The 24,868-nt window shown below is 41.7% G+C and overlaps 1 protein-coding gene across 1 annotated transcript in view; it reads right to left on the bottom strand.

Moving 5' to 3' along the window:
- Positions 1-23,852, bottom strand: part of LOC118721675 (complement receptor type 1) — a 76,708-nt gene extending 52,856 nt beyond the window's left edge. The window contains exons 1-9 of the mRNA XM_045583412.1: positions 23,502-23,852; positions 15,523-15,699; positions 14,300-14,399; positions 11,051-11,136; positions 5,126-5,518; positions 4,222-4,398; positions 4,023-4,125; positions 2,519-2,604; positions 26-244 (exon numbers count right to left, since the gene is read on the bottom strand). Coding sequence (XP_045439368.1) covers positions 26-244; positions 2,519-2,604; positions 4,023-4,125; positions 4,222-4,398; positions 5,126-5,518; positions 11,051-11,136; positions 14,300-14,399; positions 15,523-15,699; positions 23,502-23,622 — 1,462 coding nt within the window. The 5' untranslated portion in view covers positions 23,623-23,852. The remainder of the gene's footprint in view (positions 1-25; positions 245-2,518; positions 2,605-4,022; positions 4,126-4,221; positions 4,399-5,125; positions 5,519-11,050; positions 11,137-14,299; positions 14,400-15,522; positions 15,700-23,501) is intronic.
- Positions 23,853-24,868: the final 1,016 nt, after the last annotated feature.

Here is a 24,868-nt window from a genome sequence, read left to right as displayed (position 1 = left end):
GGGATGTGGCGTAGTATGTACTAACCTGGATATCGACAGCGAGGACCACGGCCACTCCAGATCCCCTTCCCTTGACTGTCGCTTGTGCAGCGGATGGTGCTCTCCCCAATGAGATGGAAGCCCATCCCTTTGTCTGGACGGGGATCACATGTGTAAGTTACTTCTTTTCCAAAAGAAAAGATTTCTAGAGGTTTCCCTGTGTGTCTTCCATTGGGAATATCTGGAGGACTTGGACATACGATTTCTGGAAAGAACGTAAGAGCTGTTAGTTTCATTGAGGAGTTTTCACTAGAGGTAGTCTACGGGCATAGGTTAGTGCTACCTAGAAAACACCAATGACTGTATCTTTGTTGTCAGCCTTTGATGAGATGGGCTAAATGAAATAAGATTTTGATCTCATTGTTCATGGAAAAAGTATAAAAGAAATTTGCTTATCTTGAATCTTCCTGATAGTTAAGTCTTCTGGATAATAGAAACATACCACCCAAAACTTTGAAAAAAGAATAATAACCCTTTAAACCCTTAGAGGATAACTCATTCAACTACTTAATAAATATTACTTCAGCACAGACTCTGTGTCAGTCACTCATTGGAGCCTTGCAATATAGTGATCAAGAGTAAAAAGTCACTGTCCTCTAAGAAAGGTATTTTCAAGAAATATTTTGACAATGTATTCTATATGTACTAATCACCTTAAAGATGTGAAAATTTTCCTTGATAACTTATTGATACTGGCCACCAGTTTTGATTATGACAGTGTGCTGACACAATGAATTGAAGCCTCTGCAGTCACTATAAAAATTCTAAGCAACTCAGATTGCTTTGTTTTTTTTAAAATGTATGGATCTGTTTATGACTGAATTTTCTTCTTTACTTTCTGTCGGGCTTCAACTTGTTACCTCTTTCTAGTATCTGCTTATCTGTATAAAACGGTCCCCTCCTCACTTCTAATTGGTGTTTCTAACTAGGCTTGGTGTTTTGAGGAAGCTACGTCAATAGTAAGAGTTGTGAAAATAAGAAAGATGTCCAATCAATAACTGAGCTCTTGTGCATGCCAGTAGGACAGCCACTTATCATTCCCATCAAGAAACATTGGATAGTGATAACAGTATGTAAGCTATTTTTTCATAATTTTTTACTATAAATAGCACATTTTGATGTCTGAATAGATTTCTAGCAACATAAACACTGTAGTAAAATGTGATATATCTTTATATATCACATTTAATTTGCTTTATATCTTGGGGCTCCAGTGGCGTAATCGGTTAGCGTGCGGTACTTATAATTTGCTTTATATCTTGACAAAGATTATATATATATATAAATATAATCTTTGTCAAGATATAAAGCAAAATATTTTCTTTATTGGGCAAAATATAATTGGGTAGAACAGGTGAACTTAGTATTGACCCTACATATAGGAAACTCTTATTTTTAAATCCTCATTTGAGGATATGTTTTTATTAGAGAGAGAGAGAGAGAGAGAGAGAGAGAGAGAGAGAGAGAGAGAGAGAGAGAGAGAGAGGGAGAGAACAACAAAGAGAAAAACATCAATGTGTGGGAGAAACATCAATTGATTGCCTCCTATACACACCCTGACCAGAATGGAACCTGAAACCTTGGTATGTGCCTTGACTGGTAATCCAAGGTGCAACTTTTGGTGTATAGGACAATGCTCCAACCAACTGAGCCACCCAGCTGTGGCAGGAGACTCATGTTTTAAACAGATTACTTTTGAATCTTTCAACATAATTTATTTAAGTAAGTGTTTGGAGAGTTTAAGGCATCATAAACTGCTTACCCAATGTTCAGCCTGGCACTATAAGTTATGTGGCCAACTAACCGTCCTCCTTAGTTGGCCACATAACTTATAGTGCCAGGCTGAACTAAGAAGGCAGTAATGTTGCTCCCAACTTCTCCCTCATTCTTTCACTGCTCTGATCTACCACTTCCATAACATTTATTTGTTTATTGTTTTTCCTGACCATCTCCCTACTGGGGTATAAACAACATTGAGACAGGGCATTAACTTCTCCTTTTCACCGCTATAACTCTAGTACTTAGGAAAATACCATGCACATAGTAAATAAACAGTTGTTGGAATGAATGCATGTTTCATATTTACATGTTAGCAGTAGATAGAAAAAAATGTGGAGTGATTACATCCTGATATTAGAAAAAGAAAGAATTAGGAAAGGAAGGAAAGAAGAAAGGAAGAAAATTGTCAGAGCTTCACATCATTTAATCTCTCCTGAACTAGAGGCAAACTATTGCAGGATATATCACCTAGAGTGAAGAATTCAAAATAACAGAGACAGTGAAAATGGTTCCTAAAACACATAATGTACAATAGCATGCATCACAATAAATTGGTCATAAATGAACACTATTTTAAAAAGCAACTATCCCCCAATAATTCAAATTAGAAAATAGAAAAACCATATTGGGGTTGCCATATGTCAAAATACTAAATACATTAAGGGAGGAACTGTCCAAAAGTGTTATTCCTTCTACTCACGTTCACACACCGGGACACTGCTATTCCAGCGGCTCTCCATTCCAAGCAAGACACAATGGCTAGCAGAGCTGCCTTGTAGATGGAATCTAAAGAAGAAAATGGTAGTGCACAGGTGAGCTGTCTCAGTCTGCAAGAATCTGAGGCCCTGCCAAAAACCTCAGCATCCGAAACCACAGGTGGCAGAAGTTTGGAGGCCATATCGATCTGGACAAATCACAGCCTCCAGTTAGGGAGGACGGTTAGTTGGCCACATAACTTATAGTGCCAGGCTGAACTAAGAAGGCAGTCATTGTGTAGCAGCCATCTCCTTGATCCAGGACCCAGATTCTGAGAAGTGAATCTCTAGCTGATGATCCCATGATAAACCTGGTAAATGTCCTCGTCATATGGGATACCCAGTCTTCTAAGCAACGGACTCCTAATTCTCCTAACCCTGATACTGGGACAGCGAGTAAAACAGTTCCCAGTTGGGATGGAAGAAGCAGAGAGTCACTGGCTTTTTGTCTCTCTGGCTGTGAAGAAGGCACATTGGGCTATTGAGTAAGTTTGAGTATTCTAGGGCTGGGGTCAGCAAACCACGGCTTGCAAGCCACATGAAGCTCTTTTGCCCCTTGAGTGTGGTTCTTCCACAAAATACCACGGCCTGGGTGAGTCTATTTTGAAGAAGTGGTATTAGAAGTTTAAGTTTAAAAAATTTGGCTCTCAAAAGAAATTCCAGTCATTGTACTGTTGATATTTGGCTTTTGTTGACTAATGAGTTTGCCGACCACTGCTCTAGGGGAAGGAAAAAGAGGTCAGAAATGACTTTTGTATGTGATCATCCAGAATGGTCAATGCATGTGGGACCCCGATGGCTCCTAAATCTTAGTGGGTGCTGTCACTGGGTGCCTGCCAGGGTTTTTTGAAACAGTCTAAGGTCAGGTGCTTCTTTGCTCACACTGGATCCTTCCCATGCAGAGATGAGTACACTAGGACGAGCACCAGGCTAATGAACAATGTCCTTACCTAAAACGTTCACCAGCCAATGTGACCCATTTCAGAGCCCCAGGCACATCACCAACCAGAAGATACATGCTTAGATTAAAATACCCATTCTTATGCTTTTACTCTTATCACAAATCTTTCTTTTGATGGTGAAAAATGACTTAAATAATCTTAATTATTTTTAGTAAACTTCTTTTCACATATCACATTTTTCGTGGGACTCTCCAAATTACTCTTCTTCTTTTCTGCTTGGAAATATTATTTTATTTAATTAATGCATCACATATATATTCATAAACTGTCCTTGTGCTTGTCTTTATACCTGCCATTTCATCTATGTCCCAATTTTTCCTTCATATCGCATGCTATTTTTTCATCTGTTCCTTACTCTTACTTTTCTTACATGCTTCCAAGATGCAATCCACTGCATTAATTTTTTAGCCACACCAATCCTCCCCTTTTTGAATTAACTTATAACTCCAAATGTAGTGTCCAGGGAGCCAGGCAGGCTCACACTCACCCCTCATCACAAACGAAGGACACTCTGGCTCCAAGCTGGAAGTTCAGTGGGAGGAGCACACGGCCATTAGGAAGTTGGTCCCTGAAGGCAGCACATGATCTCACTGGAGAGAAACAAATGAGGAGTGAGACTGCCATGGGAGGTGCAGAGACATTCATCTGCCAAAAGTGGGGGGGGGAGGGGGAGTGAGGGTGGGCACCTGCGCAGATGGGGGCGGCTGGGCTCCAGGCTCCCTGGGGCGAGCAGCGCAGAGAGGCAGCCCCTCTGAGGTCATAGCCAGGCTCACAGCTGTAGAGCACTTCCTGCCCAGGGGCAAAGCTGTCCTTGTCGCTGGGGCTGTGCTGGCCATGCAGGATCTCTGGAGGCCGCTGACAAACTGGGGAAAGAGCAGGCACAAGGCTCCTGTCAGTGATGGGGAATATTCTTTGCTAAATCTTAATTTATCCAAGGAGTCAGGAACTCATAAGTAGAGGGTTCTGGTCTAGCAAAGGGCCTGACGCACATGCATTCTATTCCTGGCCCATGATTTGGATGATTTCTTCAACCTCTTAGAATTCAGTGTTTCCCAAACTAGCTTGGAATACTACTAGTTAAGTATACAATTTTACCTATATGTTCCCAAAAATTCTAGTTTAGCACAGTTTAGTTGGGATTCAGGAATCTGTAGTTTAACAACTCCACCAGGTGATTCTCATCATGAGAGAAGTTTGGGAAACACTGATAAGAGAATAGCATCTTTCAAAGGAAGATTATCAAGAGCTGATAGAGGATGCACAGACAGTACTCATCACACAGCTGACCAGAAGGATCACAGCCTTTTTCTCTCTGACTGAGGGCTGGTGCTTTGCCCTGAGAACTGCTCAGGAGGAGCATCCCAAACGCCCCCTTCCCTGAAGAATTATGCTCTTGCTTCTCAGGATGAAGGCACACCCACAGGAGTGCCGGCACCCACACCCCTTCTTCCTTTCATGCTTCCTGCGTCATCCCTAAAAGACGTAATCACACTGCTCTCCACACATCTCCCTCCCAGAACAAACACTAAACGGGGTCCTCCCACAGCTCCCGGCACCCGAAGGCCCCCCCGGAGCCTCAGTCAGACTCACCCCGGGAGCAGCTGGGCAGCTCAGGCCCCCATCTGTTCTGGGGCTGGCAGAGCACACGGGATGGACCTTGCATGGCAAAGCCAGGCTGACACCTGAAGCTCACGACTTCATTTAAGAAGAACAAGCTTCTGTTCTCAGACTCCCTGATGGCATTCTCCACGTGCGGAGGCGTGCACTTGTTAGGTATGATGCACTGAGGGGCGGGGCCGCTCCAGTGGCCCACTTGACCTGTGCTGGTGCAATATATGGACCTCCCGCCCACCAGTTCAAACTTTTCCCTTCCAATCCCAGGATTGCAGAGATAGGTCACCACTATTCCGTAAGGAAAATAGTCTCTGCTGTTGCTGATGAAATCTCCGTTGTCGATGGTTGGTGGTGGCTTACATTGAATTTCTGGGAAAAGAGAAAGCCATTGAAATAACAATGAGTTGAAGTAATTACTTAGAGCAATCCAAATGTCACTAAATGGTTATGATTTTTACACTAATTTGCTTTTCATCTTTGTTTACAGGTAGATTAAGTTTTCCAAAGTTGTAATTTATGTGGGCATAATGAAAAGCATAATTCTTCTTTATCTACTTAGATTATTTCCTATGAACATATGCATATAGTAATACAATTCACATTCTTTACATTACAAATAACTCTTTGATAATATTATACCATAGTTTACACAGTTTTCCTCCTACTCTTTTCCAACTGCCTTCTTAATTTTCATTTTTGTTATGAGACCAGTATAGCTTTAAAAAATAAAATCAAAATACCCTTATTAATAATAATTTTTTTAAAAAAATATAAGGAGAAAAAGCTAAATGAGTTAATCACCACCAAACTAGTATAAAATAAAATGTTGAAGGGTGTTCTTTAAGAAGAGGAAGAAGAAGAAGAGGGAAAAGAAAAAAAAAGATAAAAATATGAACAATAAAATGGCAACAAATACATATCTATCAATAGTTAAATCTAAAAATCAAAATAAATGAACTACAAAAGCAATACCTTTTACCATTGCACCAAAAAAATTAAGATACTTAGGGATAAACTTAAAGAGGTAAAAAACCTATACTCAGAAAACTACAGGACTCTGAAAAAAGAGATAGAGGAAGACATAAACAATGGAAGAACATACTGTGTTCATGGGTTGGTAGAATCAACATCATTAAAATGTCCATACTACCCAAAGTGTTCTACAGATTCAATGCACTCCCCTTTAAAATATCAATGGCATTTTTCACAGACCTAGAACAAACTCTCCAAAAATTCATCTGGAATAAAAAAGGACCCTGAATAGTTGCAGCAATTCTGAGAAAGAAGAACAAAGTAGGAGGGATCTCAATACCAGATTTCAAGCTGTATTACAAAGCCACTGTTCTCAAAACTGCCTGGTACTGGCACAAGAACAGACACATAGATCAATGGAATAGAATAGAGAGCCCAGAAATCAACCCAAACCACTTTGCTCAATTAATATTTTACAAAAGAGGCAAGAACATATAATGGCATCAATATAGTCTCTTCAATAAGTGGTTTTGAGAAAATTGGACAGATACATGCAAAAAACAAAAACAAAACAAAAAAACACATGAAACTAGACTACCAACTTACACCATATACAAAAATAAGCTCCAAATGGATAAATGACCTAAACATAAGACAGGAAACCATAAAAATACTAGAGGAATCTACAGGCAACAAAATCTCAGACATATGCTGAAGCAATTTTTTCACCAATACAGCTCCTAGAACAATGGAAGCTAAAGAGAAAATAAACAAATGGGACTAAATCAAAATAAAAAGCTTCTGCACAGTAAAATGAACCATCAGCAAAACAACATGAAAGCCCACTGCATGGGAGAACATATTTACCAATCTTAGCACCAATAAGAGTTTAATCTCCAACATTTACAGGGAACTCAAACAACTTAACAAAAGAAAAATAAACAATCCAATAAAAAAAATGGGCAATGGACCTAAATAGATATTTTCCAAAAGAAGATATAAGGAAGGCCAAGAGATAGATGAAAACAGGCTCAGAGTCACTAATCATCCAAGAGATGCAAATCAAAATAACAATGTGGTACCATCTCACACCTGTCAGAATGGCTATCATCAACAAATCAGCAAACAACCACTGCTGACAAGGATGTGGAGAAAAAGAAACTCACATGCACTGCTGGTGGGGATGCAGACTGGGGCAGCCACTGTGGAGAACAGTATAGAGTTTCCTCAAAAACTAAAAATGGAACTCCCATTTGACCCAGTGATCCCACTTCTAGGAATATATCCCAAGAAACTAGAAAGGATATTGGTATCAGAAAGGATATATGCAGCCCTATGTTCATAGCAACACAATTCACCACATCTAAGATTTGGAAACAGCCTAAGTGCCCATCAGAAGGTGAATAGATTAAAAAACCGTGGTACATCTACACAATAGAATACTATGCTACAGTAAAAAAGAAGGAATCCTTAACCATTGGCATGGATGGAACTGGAGAGCGTTATGCTCAGTGAAATAAGCCACTCAGAGAAAGATAAATATCACATGACCTCACTCATTTATGGAATATAATGAACAACATAAACTGATGAACAAAAACAGATCCAGAGACAGAGAAGCATCTATCAGACCATCAAACCTCAGAGGGAAGGTAGGGGAGGGTAGGAGTAAGAGGGAGAGACCAACCAAAGGACTTGTATGCATGCATATAAGCCTAACCAATGGACACAGACACCAGGGGGTGAGGGCATGAGTGGCGATGGGGAGGGGGTGGGCACTGGGGGGATAAGGACACATATGTAATACCTTGATCAATAAAGAAAAAAATAAAATAAATAAACGAAGAAGGAATCTAATGAACAAAATAAACTGATGAATAAAATAGAATCAGAGGCATGAGGACATGGAACATACAGAGGAAGGGGAGGAAAGAGATTAAACAAAGATCTTATATGCATTCTGCATTACCTATGGACACAGGCAATAGGGTGGTGAAAGTCTGGGTGGGGCAGGAACTGGGTGAAGGGGGGCAACAGGGTTAGAAAGGGGGACATCTGTAATACTCTCAATAATAAAGTTTAAAAAATCAATTTAAAAAAATATAAGGAGAGACAACACAGATATACAGCAGTAAGAAATAAAATTTGAATATATTACATATACATGAGGCTATTTATGAAACTGTAGACAAATGTATGTTAAACATTTTGAAAATCTAAATGACATAAATAAAAACATAAGTTACTAATAATAATTTAACAAGACAGAGAAAGCTACAAAGGGGGATAGAGATGGGCCAGGAGGGAGGGGGGAAAGGGGGAAGAAAAAAATAAAAGTTTTATTTATCTAGTGCAGTGGTTCTCAACCTTCCTAATGCCATGACCCTTTAATACAGTTCTCATGTTGTGGTGACCCCCAGCCATAAAACTATTTTCGTTGCTACTTCATAACTGTGATCTTGCTACTGTTATGAATCACATCTGTGTTTTCCGATGGTCTTCGGCGACCCCTGTGAAAGGGTTGTTCGACCCCCAAAGGCATTGTGACCCACAGGTTGAGAACTGCTGATCCAGTGGTTTTGTACAGTGTCACCCAGGCTAATTGGAACCAGGTTCCCCAGAAGTACTTTGCCTGCATGGTTCTAGGTTAGGGTTGGAGCTTGAGAAATGGGCCTGAAATTTGAGAGGCAGAAGTGAAGCAACAGCCATTCTCCTCTGAAGGTCATTCTCCGTTGGAGGTGACGAGGGGACAGATGCAGAGGAGCCAGGGGTCCCCCGTTTGTTCTCGCTCTCCCTGTGTTTGCATCCAGCTCTCTGCAAATGCTGGTCCCGCTCACCTGCTCTGATTCTTCCCCAAGGTCACATGCATCCCCGTTAAACTGACAGCAGCAGCAGCTGTGAAAAGCCAACAAGACAGCTCCCTGCATGAGCCCTTCCCAGCTCCAGGCCAGCAGCCAGGTGAGCTTAGCTAGCTTCCTGAAAGTGCCAACTCCTGGCACCTGATGAGAGGTGTTTCTCAGCTTTTAGAGCAGCTCCTCAGACAAGGTCTAATTTCATAACAAATCTCTCATTTCCTAACACTGATAGTAGTTCCGCTTCCATATTTGTTCCAATATTTGTCCCAGAGTACAAATGCACCCAAGAAGTGAGATTCTTAATTCAGTGTGATGGTTTGAGTGTGGACCATGCCCGGTGAAGTGGAAAGACCAGAACTTTTGCTAACATCCCTCAGAAGACATCCTATTCACAGAGGAGAGGGGCAGGAAAATGATATAAATGAACTGAAGCCAAACAAAGTGAAGCCAGGGGGCTGCTCCGTGCTGCTTGACATGAAGATGCAAGCAGACCATAAGGGAGGGACCCCGGAACCAAGGATATTCCTGCAAAGTCTGATGACTAGCCACTTAGCCATACCTATCACTTACCTATACCATAAAAGGGAAACAGACCACAAAATATACCTTGTAAACGTTAATCCAGACTTTCCCCACTCTGTTTCCCCATCCCAGCAATTTTCCATGGAAACTACAAACAGGTATAAGCTCAATGTCCCAGAGATGGGAGTTTGGATCTTCTTGAGGAAGCATCCTGCTACACAGCCAAAAGGTATAGGAAACTACCTCCCCTTACCCCCTCAGCCTTCACCAAAGAGGCTCAAAACCAGTTACCAGGGTTGAGATATAAAAATGGTTACAGAATAGAGATAAAGATGAAAATATAAAAATACGCATATTTTTATATGCGTATAAAAGAGCTATTGCCATACAAACTGTTTTGTCATCTGATCTCCCCCCCACCATCAGATAGATATAATAAACATTTTTATATGTCATTAAGTGCTTCTCCAATGTATTTTTCTTTTATGGCTGAATAGAATTCCAGTGTACAGATTATTTCTTCTAATGCTGCATGGCTATTTTATGTTCCTTAGGAAATCCTATGTAGTCATTTTATCATGTTTCTTTCCTTCTGGTAGATTCTTTCTATTGTAAATCATGTTTTGAAACATGTAGTACATTTAGGTCACTGGAACAATTTCATTAGTATAAAGAATGCAGCAATGACGAATTTACAGTGAATTCCTTACAGAAAGCTGTGTTTATTTCTTCAGTGTGAATTCTAAGAAGTAGGTCTTGTATGTACCCACTTTTGAGTCTTGTAGTACACTAGAAGCCCGGTGTATGAAAATTCTTGCTAAGGGGTGGGGCTAAGGGGACTGGGTGCTGCCATCTTGTGGCTGTGGGCTCTACCATCTTAGAGGGCATTATATTCCCTCCTTATTGGCTCTGGGTGCTGCCATCTTTGAAGGTGTGGCATTCAGTTAGCATATTCCCTCTTTATTGGCTGTGGGCGCTGCCATCTTTGAGGATGTGGCAACCAATTAGCATATTCCCTTATTGGCTGTGGGCACCATCATATTTGAGGGTGTGGCCATAAATTAGCATATTCCCTCCTTATTGGCTGTGGGTACCACCACCTTTGCGATGGCTCGAGGGTTAATTAGCATATTCCCTCTTTATTAGATAGGATGGTGCCTTTCAAGAGGGTTTGTTGAACCCTCGAACATGAGGGTGTTGATTCTTCCATAGCTTCATGAATCTTGGAGAGCATCGCTTTATCATTCTATATTTATTTGCCAAGCAGAATGGTTATTATACTGGGGAAGGTAGAACCAACACCATTCCAAATTAACTGAAGTAGAAATACATTTTAGAGGTTTTTATGCCTTTAAATCCTCAGATTCACAGAAAGGCACATCCCGAGATAAGGAAGAACAGTTGCCGGGAAACCCACAAGTACTTTGAGGATAGCAGCGCTGTCTTTATCTGAAGGACTGAATGCACAAAAGGAATTCAATTCAAATTTTTATAAATTCAGGTGGAAACTTAGACTCCACTGGTAAAGATAGAAAAGAAGATTCCAACTCACCCTGACAAACAGGTACTCGATTTTCCCAGGCGACAGTATTGCCTACGATGCTGCAATAATTAGAAGTTTCACCAATGAGTTGGTATCTAGAGGCAAAGAAAAATAATGTTACATTCTAGTGTCCCTGCTTAGATTGTTATTTACAAGCGACCACCATCTTAAAGAATACATATCAATAATTTCCTTCTGTCAAACTATCAATTTCTCTAAAAATCTATCAATTTTATGTCTTGTATTGGGATTTGTAAATTTTCTCCTTTATACCTTCTCAACCGGATGGAATCTCTCTTCTTTATCAACTTCAGTTACATTTTTATGTAAATCTAAGGTAAATAAGATTCATCAAAGTAGAACCAAAGGAAATCCAAACAAAACAAAGATAGTTGAACACTAATCTCATATTTTAAATATTAAAGACAGAAATTCTTAATTAGTATGCCCCAAACTGTTTAAAGTGTGCCATAAAATTTGGAAATTTTAATGACATTTATATTTCCTTCAAGAGAAGCTCTGTATAGAGAGAGAATGCTGGGCTGGGCCATTCACGAGAGTTGGTATAGCTAGGGCCAAACTTGATACTATTACAAATTAAGACAAATATCAAATAATTGTCAAGTGTTATTTGGTATAGTTGGAACAATGCCATCTCTCTATATAAAAGCCTAAGCAACCATCTGATTGTTCTACCAGTAGCTATGACACACACTGACCACCAGGGGGCAGATGCTCAGTGTACTGGCATAGAAACATGGAACAGACTGATGAATCTCAGAGGAAAGGAGGAAGGCAGGAGGGTGGGAAGAGATTAGCCAAAGATCTTATATGCATACTAGAGGCCTGGTGCACGGATTTATGTACTAGTGGGGTTCCTTGACCTGGCTTGTGGGGATCAGGACAAAACCAACTCTCTCACATCTCCTGAAGGATCCTGAATTGCAAGAATGAGCAGGCCAGGCCAAGGGACCCCCACCAGTGCACAAATCTATGTACCAGACGAATCCATGCACTGGGCCTCTAGTATGTTTATACATACATATATACATACATATATACATACATACACACACACACACACACACACACACACACACACATATGGCAATGCAAGCTTTATTCAAACAGCAAAATAAGCCAATCAGAGATAAATGTAAAGTGTGACAGCAGTGGATGTCATAGTTGTTGGGTAGATTCTGTCCTCCTTTTGTGAGCTTTAGTTCCAATGAAACCTCAGCCTTCTGAGCCTTGTAATACCATTTGCTTCATTCTTCTGGCTCTGCTAAGTTCTGGATGTATCCCTGCTGCTGGTGGGAGTGAAGGTGCTCTGCTGGGCTGCCTGATGCCACTAGATGGGAAATGGGGGATGACCAACCCTCGAGATGGAGAATAAACTCTCTGGCCTGTTCTCTGGCTTTCTGGTGAGGATGAGCTTCTCACTTCATATGTGTTGGTGCCAACAGGAGGAGACATTTATCTAGACTGTCTTTCGCTGTTGGATAGAGGACCAGGAGACATGGGCATGGGAGGTTTCTTTAAGAAACCACTCAGAATAATCTGCTATGGACACAGCTATTCTTTTCTGTGGACCTGCTGCCTTCGTGGTTGTGGGACATGGGTGTGGGACGTGGGAAGGACAGCCTCCCTCCATCCCTGATTTCTGCTTATGCTGCTAACATGTGCAGATTGCACCACCATTGCCACTAAGCATGGGCCTCACTACTATGTCCTGCCTGGCTTCCTCTTTCCCAGTCCTATGACCAGAGAGCTGTTCTTCTATCTCTCCCTCTCTCCTTCTCTCTCTCTCTCTCTCTCTCTCTCTCTCTCTCTCTCTCTCTGGATCTCTCTCTCTGGATCTCTCTCTCTCTGGATCTCTCTCTCTACCTATTGCTATTTCCAGCTTATACTCCTTTCCAGCACAGCACCCAGTATGAGAGAAAGCCCACGAAATCACAAGTTATATCATTCTTTAAGTTCTTTGGTCCTTAGACCATCCACCTCTTTCCAAATTTTGTGTTCCTGTTAATGGTTGGATTTGAAGTATTTCCAGGTTATTATTTAATTATATGTACAGAGACAGGCAGGGAAAAGTGAATCTTCCCGTCTTGTCCTGAAACTGGAGGCTGTAGTATTAACTCTTTAGAAACTGGTTATAAAAGTCAATAGCTTTTCATTGTAGAAAAAAATGAGAAAGGTACAGAAAAATGACCAGGATGTCACAGTTCGATTTCCAGTCAGGGCACATGAGTAGATTGGGGGCTGGATTCCCAGTAGGGGACTTGCAGAGGGCAGCTGTCAATGGGTCTCTCTCATCATTGATGTTTCTCTCTCTCCCTTCCTCTCTGAAATCAATAAAAATGTATTTTAAAAATACATATAGGATTATGCATAGGAAAAGATAAAAAAAAAAAAAGAAAGAAAGAAACTCCAGGGAATGAAAAACATAAAATTCAGAATCGTGCTTACTTCTGGAGAGGTTTGTGGTGGTGGAGGAATGAGAATTGGGAAGGGCACACAGGAGGCTCCAAAGGTACTAGTAATATTTCTTAAGGTGAATAGTTTATACATTGGAGCTCATTTTATTGTTACCGCTATTTTAATTGTTCACTTATATTATTTTGTATGTATTTTAAGTAAGCAAAAAAACAAAAACAAAAAACAAAAAAACAAACAACAACAAAAAAAAAGCAAAAGTTAATATAAGGTGAAGCAATCTCCCTACTTCTTTCTTAAATGGAATGCCTCCCCCAAGGGTACGCCAAGAATATGTCCACAGCATGATGCTTGCACTGTGAGCACTTCTGGAGAGGAGCTATTGCAATTCAGATCTGCCCATTCCTCACACTTGCTCCATCCTCCAAACAAGTCACTCCCACTTCCCCCTGAATCCACCATCCCCAGCTCTTATTGCTTTGTGGGGAGAACATATTTGTGGGTCAACCAGTGTTTGTTGCATTTGCTTCTGTAGGGAGCTGGTCCTCCCACTAATGAATGCTTCACTTGGTTTCATGTGCATTAATATGGTGTGCAACAGGCACCTCCCTCCCCACCCCACCCCCATTTTCTAGATTTTTTTTTCTATTTTTTAATATATGCTTAATTCTTTCGAGGGTATTTCCACTTAGAAATCCTATTGGTTTGTGTGAACAGATAGGTAGTTTGACTCTCCTCTCTAATGCTATTGTTTGGAAATTGGTGTTACAATTTTTGGACTGTCACCCTTCCCCCAACCCCCAAATGCTACTGCAAACTCACCCTTCATTACAAGAATAATGAATAACTGCTCCAAACTTGGCTTCTCCATTTATTTCCATTTTGCCATTTAAGGGTTCTGAAGGAGTTTCACATGATTTACCTATGGGAAAGAAGCAGAAGTTGAGGACTGGGGTAGAATTCCTTGAACTTCTCTTAGTAAAGACCCAATGGGGCTGTAGCTTACTGAAGAACATTTGTAGTCCTACAGATTGTGCCACATTGGGGAATTTTATAAGACCATCTCAAAATCAGCCACCTACTAAGCACCACTTTCTTTTTTCTTTTTTTAATTAAGGTATTATATGTGTACATATCTTACCATTGCCACCCCCCACTCCCATACATGCTCTCACCTCCCATAGTTTTGCATCTACTGGTTATGCTTATATGCATGCATATAAGTCCTTAGGTTGATCTCTTGCCTCCCCCATATCTCCCTAACCTTCCCGCTGTAATTTGACAGTCTGTTTGTTGCTTTACTGACTGTATCTTGCTTTACTGACTGTATCTATCTTTTTGTTCATTGGTTTATAATGTTCTTTATTACCTAAGCACCACTTTTAAAAAGACCTCCCCTCCAGTTCTATCTAATCCTCATCTCATGCCTTCCAGGAAAATGTAAACTTTATTTGTTACCAAAGTGTTTACTCTGATTAAATCAGTGTAATGGTCTCAGAGTCAGGGCTTTTGTTCTTACTTGCACTTTTTTTTTTTTTTTCCTTTCCTGAGTCATATATCAGTTTCAGTTGTGAAAATGGCAGGTGCCTAAAGCAGTGGTCAGCAAACTGCAGCTGGTGAGCCACATGAGGCTCTTTGGCCCCTTGAGTGTGGCTCTTCCACAAAATACCACGGGCGGGCACACATGAACAGTGCGATTGAAACTTCGTGGCCCATGCACAGATGTCGGTTTTCGGCTCTCAAAAGAAATTTCAATCGTTGTACTGTGGATATTTGTACTGTTGACTAATGAGTTTGCCGACCACTGGCCTAGTGAATGGAGATTTCCCCTCTCATGCCCTATAATGACAGTTTCTTATGAAATGAACTTTTAATGAAGGTGCCAGGAATTCAAAGCAGTAGGAAGATATGACCTAACCACTCTCTCACCTACTAATGAGGCAAACTTATAAGTCATAGAGGTTTTCATTCCCAAACTTGAACAATTGCATCAGTTCTTAGGGGTGTTTCACTGATACAGAGGAGTTCTCAGTCCAGTTACTTACGTGGACAATCTTGAGGGCTTGACCAGTGTGAGTTTCTTAGGCAGGTGATATAGAAAACTCTTTTCTGGTAACCAGGGCGGCATTTATACTGCAAAGATGTTCCAATGGGAAACTCTACCTCATCAGTCAGTTTTGTAGGCATGGCAGATTCTAAACGTTTCGGAGCTTGACATTGACCTGAAGACCAAGATCACAGGGACATCAAAGTCAAGGAGGGAACTTCGATTCCACCTCCTCTTTTTCTCCAATATGTTTCATAGATGTGATTGAAGAAGAAAATGAACACTTTAATACTGGTAAAAAGGATTGCTTCCCTTAGCAGGAACTTTAGAAATGAGTTTTTTTTAAAACAGCATCTATGCAGTTTAAAAGTTCCTGCTATTTTGAAGGCCATTAGGATATATTTATATCTATACCAATACACATTTATATCTAATCTATATCTATATCTCTGATCTATTTGTTCTTTCTCTGAAGGAAAAACTAATTCATAGCTTCACATTTTAGTCAATCAGAACATTCTGGCTTCATTTATCCCATCCTCTTGTATAATAAGCAGCATGCTTGCATTTCACCATCTATCTTCATTCGCAGTAGACCACCCAGACCTAAAGAACAACAGCCTCTTCTTTGGCCTTCAGTAGTGTCACAACTGTTAAAAGATGTTGCCAACCAAGCTCAACAACTAAGCTTTATAAGGGCCTATATTTTATAATGCATATCTTGAATTGCATATTAGACTCAGTCACTTCTTAAGATCTAAAGGTTTAATTTAAACTAATAAAAATACCATTTAGAGTTAAACAATCCTATATAAAATAAAAGGTTAATATGCAAATAGACTGAATGGTGGAACGACTGGTTGCTATTATGTGCAATGACCACCAGGGGGCAGATGCTCAATGCAGGACCTGCACCCTGGTGGTCAGTGAGCTCCCCTGGGGAAGTGATGTTCAGCCAAAAGCCCTGAGCTGGGCTCATGACTGGTGAGCACAGTGGCGGAGGCAGTAGCCTCTTCCTCCTCCACGGCAGAGCTAAGGATTTCCGACAGCTGGCTTAGGCCCAGACTGTGAGAGGAATGTCTGACTGTTGCCCTGGAGATTAGGCCTAAGCCATCAATTGACATCACATGAGGGCTCCTGGACTGTGAGGGGGGCAGGCTGGGCTGAGGGACACCTCCCCACACACACATGCATGAATTTCATGCACTGGGCCTCTAATGTTATTACATTAGAAATAGAAGAAATATCTATTAGAAAAGTCTTTTACATTAGAAATAGGTTCTCTTCTGTTTTGGTTAATCTTCTATTTCTTTCTACACACCTTATTACTTAATTTAAATAATGGAGGGTAGATTGAGACCAATAAATCAATTACTCATTTTTACTAGGTTTTAAGTAATCAACTTTTAAATGTATTGATTTGTACTTATTTTTATTTTACCTTTCAAAAAGTTTATTGAGGAAAAATCAAGATGGTGGTGTAGGTAAATAACTAATCTGCTGTCTCACACAACAATTTCAAAACTACAACTAAAAGACAAAACGTCTATCACCCAGAACCATAGGAAAGCTGGCTGAAAGAGAAAGGAGCACAAGCTCTGAAAAGCTGAAAAGCCTAGGTACAGAGGCACGCAAATTGGGCTGGTGGTGGGCAACTGGGTGTGTGGTTTTTTTTTTCAACCCAAAGGGAAACAAGCTCCCAATCACTTTGAAATCCAGTTTCTGGGGTCACACAGGAGATCCAGACGTCTATGGGGAGAAGCTGGTCTGTCGGCCATTGGGTCTGAAAATGAGGGTGACTTTTTTGCAGAGGTGTGCGCAACAATCATTGTTTACTGCGCTGGAGTGCGGGGACACGGGGACTTGGAAACTCAGGGACATGGAAACGTGGAAAGGCAGAGATGGCTGATGGCAGCCATTGCTGTTTGCCACATCCCAGCCTATTGAAGTCCTGAAACCCATCCCGCCCTGAGGCCCTGGCCCCGCCCCACACGTTCTACAAACCCACCCAGGCTCGCACAGCTGCTTTTGCATATAAATGGCCTATATTGTGGCAGCTTAACAAAATAAACTGCAGCTCCTGCTCCAAAACTGCCAAATCCCAAGCAAAGAGGAGAAAACTGTAGTTCTTGTGGTAGCTCCTGTTGGGTGGCCTCAGACAGTAGCTGAACTGCACCCCATTGGAGATCTGAAAACTAGTGTATCTAGTGGTTGGTGTGAGATGACAACAGATTTCAACTAATCTCATAAGGGATACATTCAAGAGACAGACTCAGTGAGCACCAAAGCGCTATGGGAACAAGTCCTCCCCCATAAATGTGTCTCCAGCATAGCAATTCTCCCATTATAGACACAGCAGATCCTCACAGCCAATTGGCCTGGAGGTCAATTCCTCCCAGTGACACAAACAACGATCAAGACTTAACTACAACAAAGGTGTACACATAGTCCACAAAGGGGTGCACCAAGAGTGTCTACCTCAGATAACTGGGAGGCAGACCCACTGAACCATATAGGACACCTTAACACATAAAGCCACCCTACCAACTCAGGGAAGCAGAGGAAATGCCAGAAAAGGAAGGAGATCTCAAAAAAAAAAAAGAAAAAAAAAAGAAATGGAGAACAAAAGACTGGATATAGAGTTCAAAACCATGGTTATAAGGTTTTTTGATAATTTCCTAGAAAAGGCTGATAAACTTAACGAGACCCTCGAGGATATGAAAAAGAAATTAAACCAACTAGAAATAAAACAAATACTGATTGAAATTAAAAACAAATATACAGAGACCCAACAGCAGACTAGAAGAATGCAAGAATCAAGTCAAAGATTTGAATACAGAGAGACAAAGGACACTCTTCTAGAGAAGCAAGAAGAGAAGAGAATCCCAAAAGTTGAAGATAGCAAAGACCCCTCTAAAAGTAGAAAATTTTTAAGAAATAATGAGTTCTTGTAGTTCTTTTCCTTGTCTGTCATATAACCCCAAAAGACCATATGTTTATATTTAAGGATCAGTTTAAAATTCTAAATAACTGAATACATGGTTGGCTGTCTGACTAAATTGTCAATGGTGGTGGTCAATATGCAAAAGAATCACTGAGACCCTATAAAATAATATTCTGATTCAGAAAGAAAGGGGGCAGGGACAGGAATCTGCATTTAAACAGGCTTCCCAGGTGATTCTGATGCCGGTAGTCCACAAGCCACTTTGAGACCTACTGAGTTTTAAGGAAATGGCTGGCACAGAGATGCTGTTTGTTTGATACTGGAAATGGATGAGATAATGGAATGAGTGCTGCCAGTACATGTTATCAGGGCCTCAAATTCTCTGGCACCAGCTGAAAAAGGCATCATTGAATTAACACAGTCTTGTACGATGGAAAACCTCAGTCACATGTGGTCCTGAATCCATTACATTCACTCTGAGGTCTTCAGGTAAATTCCAGAGAAAGGGATAACTGAATCGCATTTAAGAATTATTTACAGCTCTTTCAAACAAGAACAAGGAGGCTATTATTTTACTCTTATGGAGACGAGGGTTTCCTTGCTTGAGAAATGAACCCTCAGTAATCCAGATTTGGAAAGCATACTCAAAGAGGCATTGCAGCCTAAGTCTGTTTGGCTCAGTGGATAGAGCGTCGGTCTGTGGACTGAAGGGTCCCGGGTTTGATTCCGGTCAAGGGCATGTACCTTGGTTGCAGGCACATCCCCGGTAGGGGGTGTGCAGAAGGCAGCTGATCGATGTCTCTCTCGTCGATGTTTCTAACTCTCTGTCCCTCTCTCTTCCTCTCTGTCAAAGATCAATAAAATATATTTTTTAAAAAGAAAGAAAGAAAGAAAAAAAAGAGGCGTTGCAGCTGAGCCTGGAAGATGAAGTGAACTTTGCACACTAACCAGTGGGCCTCCTAGTTCCTCTCACACTATGTTCCCAGAAAGCCAACCTTTTAGCCTATATTTAGCTCCAAATTAGAAGATGGAAAACTCAGCAGTCCAGAGAAAACACAGACAGAAGCTGCCAGTTGGTGATCTTGCACTGACATGTCTTTTGTCACCTGAGTGATCTACATTCCTTTCAAAAAGTATTTAACATCTAACAAACACCAGACACTCCCAGATGCTTTTGATATTGCTAAAATCAAAACAGATCTACAAGACATTTCAGACATACAAAAACTTGAGCTCATGGAGTTTGTCTTCTATGAAAGAGTGACAGACAATAAAAAAAGAAGTAAACAATAACTTTGAAGGATGTTGATAAAAGTTCTGGGGGAGAGAAGGAGAGCAGTATGGTGAGGAATAGAAAGTGTCAGAGTTTCTACGTTAAACAGTTATCAGGGAAATCCTCACTGAGAAGGTGACCTTTGAACAGGAGATTGGGACCACAGAATATATTTTTTGCATCCTACATATATCATATCATGACTATATTTCATTTAACTAAATATTGACAATATTACTTAATTCTTATATTGCATGCACAGTTTAAATAATGTTAATGTAACCATCATTCAGATAAAAAATTAAACATTGACAATAAAAAAATAAAAATAAAAAGTGTATTGAGCTTATTTGCTGAGTTTAAAAATAAATTTCTGAAGATGGTAACTTAGATTTTTTTTATTTTCAGCTTTACATAATTTCTGAAATAAGCATTCATATTATTTTATTCTGAGCATAGACTTAGTTGTATTCTCAAAGTTTTGATGTGCCATATTTTCAGGTTTCTTAAGTTTAGCTTTCTTAAATGTATTGGGGTGTCATTGGTTAATAAAATTATATAGGTTTCCAGTGTACAAATGCATTTTTCCAGCTCAAAATGTTTGGTAATGGCCATGGTGATTTCTTCATTGACCCATGGCTTAGTTAGCAATGTTTTGCATAATTTATAAACATTTGAGGAAATTTTTAGCTGCAGATTTATTATCAAGTTTTGAAATTGATTGACAATTGTATGTCTCAGCATATTGTCAACTGATGTAACTGTATCAGATGTATTTTTTTTAAAGGTGTATCTGTGGTAGTGGGTCTAGTGTCTTTGGTATGCCAGGGAGGCCCAATTAACAATTAATCATATTTGCTCAAATATTCTAGATACTTACATTGTATATTATATATAAATAGAATTTTAAAGAAATGGAATAGAGATGAAATAAACATTATCAATGCTTTACTAATCATAATATAATGTGATCATTTACTAACATTTAAAGAGACAAAAATACAGTTACACTGAGTTTCTCTGTTAGTAATGGTGGATATAAAACTATCTATCACCTAGTTGCTTAATAATTTCTACATTTTTCCTTTTATCAACCTTTGGTCAGTTGTGATGAGACTGACAGTGTTTCTCTGACAACAAACTTGTATAAGTGTTTGTGTGCCTGTGTGTGTGGGAGTGTTGTCAGGTGTGCTATTTCCTTACTTGCTTGAGTTCACTGTATTAGAATTATTTCACTCAGTGTTTCTGTGCAAGACAATTCTGAAGTTACCTGTCCAATGGTGAAGGTTACATTAGGTAAAACTAGGCAATGGACACCATACAGACCTTCTCATCTGAGCATCTATGTGTGTAAACTAAAATATGTCACAAAACACAGAAGCAAACTGGAACGCCCTCCTTTTGACCTTGCATCTCCACACAGCAGGGGACAAGAGTGAGAGCCAGGAGAGGGCAACAGAGACTGCTCTACTGAACACTAGTAATGCTCCTGAGTGTGCTCCTTGGTACATAAATCAAATATCACTGTGAGTCATCCTGTACAGCTGATTTTTTGGATTCCCTCCTTATGTGCTGCTTAAGCTGTGCTCCTTCCACTCAGCCTTTTCTGATCATTGAAGCTGAGATAGCTCCATTTCAGACCTCCTGTGGCTTTGAGGTTTTGTGTGGCTTTCTAGACAAGGTTTCTTAGATCTGCAGAGGGATTTCTAGATTCTAAAACATTACCACATGCACTACCTCATGCAATTTTTGCAAGAGCCTTCTCAGATAACAACATGTCAAATATGCTCATTTTATAGTCATGGATGCTGAAAGTTAGGGATGTTAATTGACCTGCTGGATCCAAGACCGCCATTTGGTATGTAGCAGACACTGGACAAACCAGAAGCCGGGTCTCCTAATGATAAAGATTTCATCAAACCTCCCCCATAGGTCTATATGCATCCACCTTGGAGGCATGGCTCTCTCAGACTTCTTTTCAGCTCCAAAGTGCTGTGACATTCAGCATCCCACCAACAGTCTCTATCTAAATTACTTTGGCAAGTAAATCACTACTTAGCTTACAACTCATTAGTCAACAGAGCCAAATATCAACGGAACAACGATTGAAATTTCTTTTGAGAGCCAAATTTCTAAAACTTAATCTATATAGGTAGGTACATTGTTATTAATTAGGGTACTCCTGAGCTGGCCTTTGCTAAACACTCAAGGGGCCAAAGAGCCACAGTTTGCAGACCACTGGTTTAGGCTGTTTCACAGCTGGTGTGATCACCTTAGTAAAATAACGTGGGGGCAGTTAATAGTGTCTGAGTTTGTTAACAGGGGGAGGCTATAACAACATTCCAGAAAGAAGGGAGCCGGGTGGTCACGAGGTCCACAGCAATAGCTAAGCACTGACAACAGCTGCCTTCACTTAACTGGGGACGCTTCTCTTCTGAAAAGAAAACCTTAGGTTCCATTACATTTCCTCCCCAACGGGTACTTTCTGATTAACTCAATTTCTCTAAGGAGAGAACACAGGACTACCAACTTTTCTAAAAACCTGTTTTTTTCTTTTCCCGTGGGAGAGGGTGCCACCCAATAACTAACGCAAAGTGTCTACTAACAGGGAAGAGTCAAGCTCAGCTGTCCAGCAGACGCACGGCCAACAACCCAGACTGTCACTCCAACAGAGATGTGGCCCACGGGCCCCAGCCCCTAGGTCTTCGGGGAAAGCCAGAAATAAGAAGCGAAGGGCCCTCATTGAAGTTGTTTACCTAAAGCCAAGAAAGGGAGGAAGGAAGGAAGGGGAGGCATGACCTCAAAATGTTCATAATAGTTATCATGGGCTTATTTTTTCCCAAACACACAGCTAAAACGGACCCACACTTCCAAGGTGCCTTCTAGGGAAGGCCAGCTGGGCCTCATGGGGCGTCTCCTAACCCTAAGTGCCCTGCCAGGAATATGACCTCCTGTAGCCGCTCAGTGCCTTCTTGTTGATGATGGAGGTGCTGTGGGCTGAATATTGGCGGAATGCAGGGCAGATTTTGGGTGAAAACTGCACCTCCAGGTACTGCTGATCCCAACACCCCCATGAGCAACGTGCAGAGCTAATGGCTGGAGAACAGAAATTGAGTGACCTGCTCTGGGTTGGACCCCTAGCATGCTTTATGCCATTTAGATAGCAATGCCCCGAGATAGGGCTATGGTGTTCCCATTTCACACAAGAGGAAGGGGACGCGGGCTGGGGTAGTCACTTCCCTCACAGTTAAGAAGTTCCCAGGAGTAGAACCCAGGCTGGTGGGATTCCCAGACCTCTCCCTGGCACCAGGATCCGCGCCCCTTCTCACCCAGCCAGGCTTGGCTAACAAGGAGGGCAGAGACCTCATGCTTAAGGTGACCAGACGTCCCGCTTTTGGCGGGACAGCCCCGACTTTTAATAATTTGTCAGCGTTTTAAAAAATTTTGGAAAATCGAGACTTTTTTTTTTTTTTTAAACGCCGATGGACGCGGGACAAATTGTTAAAAGTCGGGACTGTCCCGCCAAAAGCGGACGTCTGGTCACCTTCGCGGCACCACCTGCGCATCTGCGCTCTCCCTCCCCTGCGCTGGGGACCGCGTAGGACCCTGCAGAGGGGAACCCGGCTCTAGCCCGAGGCCAGGCAGGTCTGAGGTCACAGAGGGCATCGCCCTCTCGCAAGATGAGCCCCCCCGAAACGAAACCCCAGGATCCGTGGACCCCGCGGGAGCCGCTCCCCACGCCCGCCCGCCCGCATCTCACCCCAGGCAGCCGGCAGCGCGAGCAGCACCAGCACCGCCGGGAGGGCTCCTCCGGAGCCGGAGAGGGAGGGCGCTGGCGGCCGGAGAGGCTGCTCCCTGCTCCTCCGAGTTCGGGCTCCCATCTTCCCCGAGCTCCCGAGCTGTCACCGATGTTCCTTCTCGGGGAGCAAATCCAAGTCACTAGAAAGCGCAGCTCAGAGGCCGGAGACCGGAGTTCAGGCTGCGCGCCCAGGATCTGGGGAGCGCAGCTCGGGTTGCGGAACCAAAAGCTTTTGACCACAGCTTCCCCTTAAAGGGTGTGGGCGGCCATGCCCGCTCCCAATTTGCATTGTTTCTGGCGAGTTTGGCCTCCAAAGTCCACCTTCAGGTTCCGTATGAACACCGGATTGCCTGCCGTCCAGCAGAACTTCCGTGGCTCTGGGAGGGTAAGTCCAGGCGGCGGTTTCTCCCGGTTCCACTCCCTCCTGCTCCTGCCTGACCTGTGCCCGTTGCAAAAATGGGCGTGGGTGGGTCAGCTCCTTAAATGCCATTTGTGTGTGTGGACAGCTGCAGACAACAGGCACAAGGTACAGGGGTGATGAAGAACCGATTTCTCTGTGTGGAATTGAGATATACCAACCCGCTGAAAGATTTTTTTTAAAAAAGAGTGACTGAATCAGATATGAATTTTTTTAAAATATAATTCCGGCCGAAACCGCTTTGACTCAGTGGATAGAGGTCGGTCTGCGGACTGAAGGGTCCCAGGTTCGATTTCGGTCAAGGGCATGTACCTTGGTTGCGGGCACATCCCCAGTGGGGTGTGTGTGTGTGTGTGTGTGTGCAAGAGGCAGCTGATTGATGATTCTTGCTCATCGATGTTTCTAACTATCCCTCTCTCCTCTCAGTAAAAAAAAATCAATAAAATATATATAACTATATATATAATTTCATCTGTAATAGGGAGACTGGACTGGGTAGTTTTGGTGGTGGCCGTGGCTAGATAAAGTGGGCAATTACACGATATTGGAGGAGAAATGAACACCACTTTTGCGTTGCACTTTGGTTACTTCCTTTCTGAAAGTGAGTGGCGAGAAAAGCAAAATCAAATAATTCGCCCCAGGATTCTAAAGGAATGGTTTTGCCATTTGTTGGAGTGAAAAAATCAGGGGTGGGACATATTTGGAGCATGGGGCTAAGAGTTCAAGGGTGAGAGAAACGGATGTGTGTGGCAGACTGAATAACAGCTCCTCAAAGATGCCCAGGTCCTCATTCCCAGAACCTGAAAATCTGTTACCTGATGTGATGGGAGGTTCTATAGCTGTGATCACGCTAAGGAATTTGAGATGGGAGATTCCCCTGGGTCAGTGGTCTGCAAACTGCGGCTCATGA

This window comes from Pipistrellus kuhlii, unplaced genomic scaffold (genome assembly GCF_014108245.1).
Source record: "Pipistrellus kuhlii isolate mPipKuh1 unplaced genomic scaffold, mPipKuh1.p scaffold_m20_p_18, whole genome shotgun sequence".
Classification (NCBI taxonomy): Eukaryota; Metazoa; Chordata; class Mammalia; order Chiroptera; family Vespertilionidae; genus Pipistrellus; species Pipistrellus kuhlii.
Note: the sequence above shows the minus strand (reverse complement) of the source record. Positions and strands in the feature narration are given on the sequence as shown.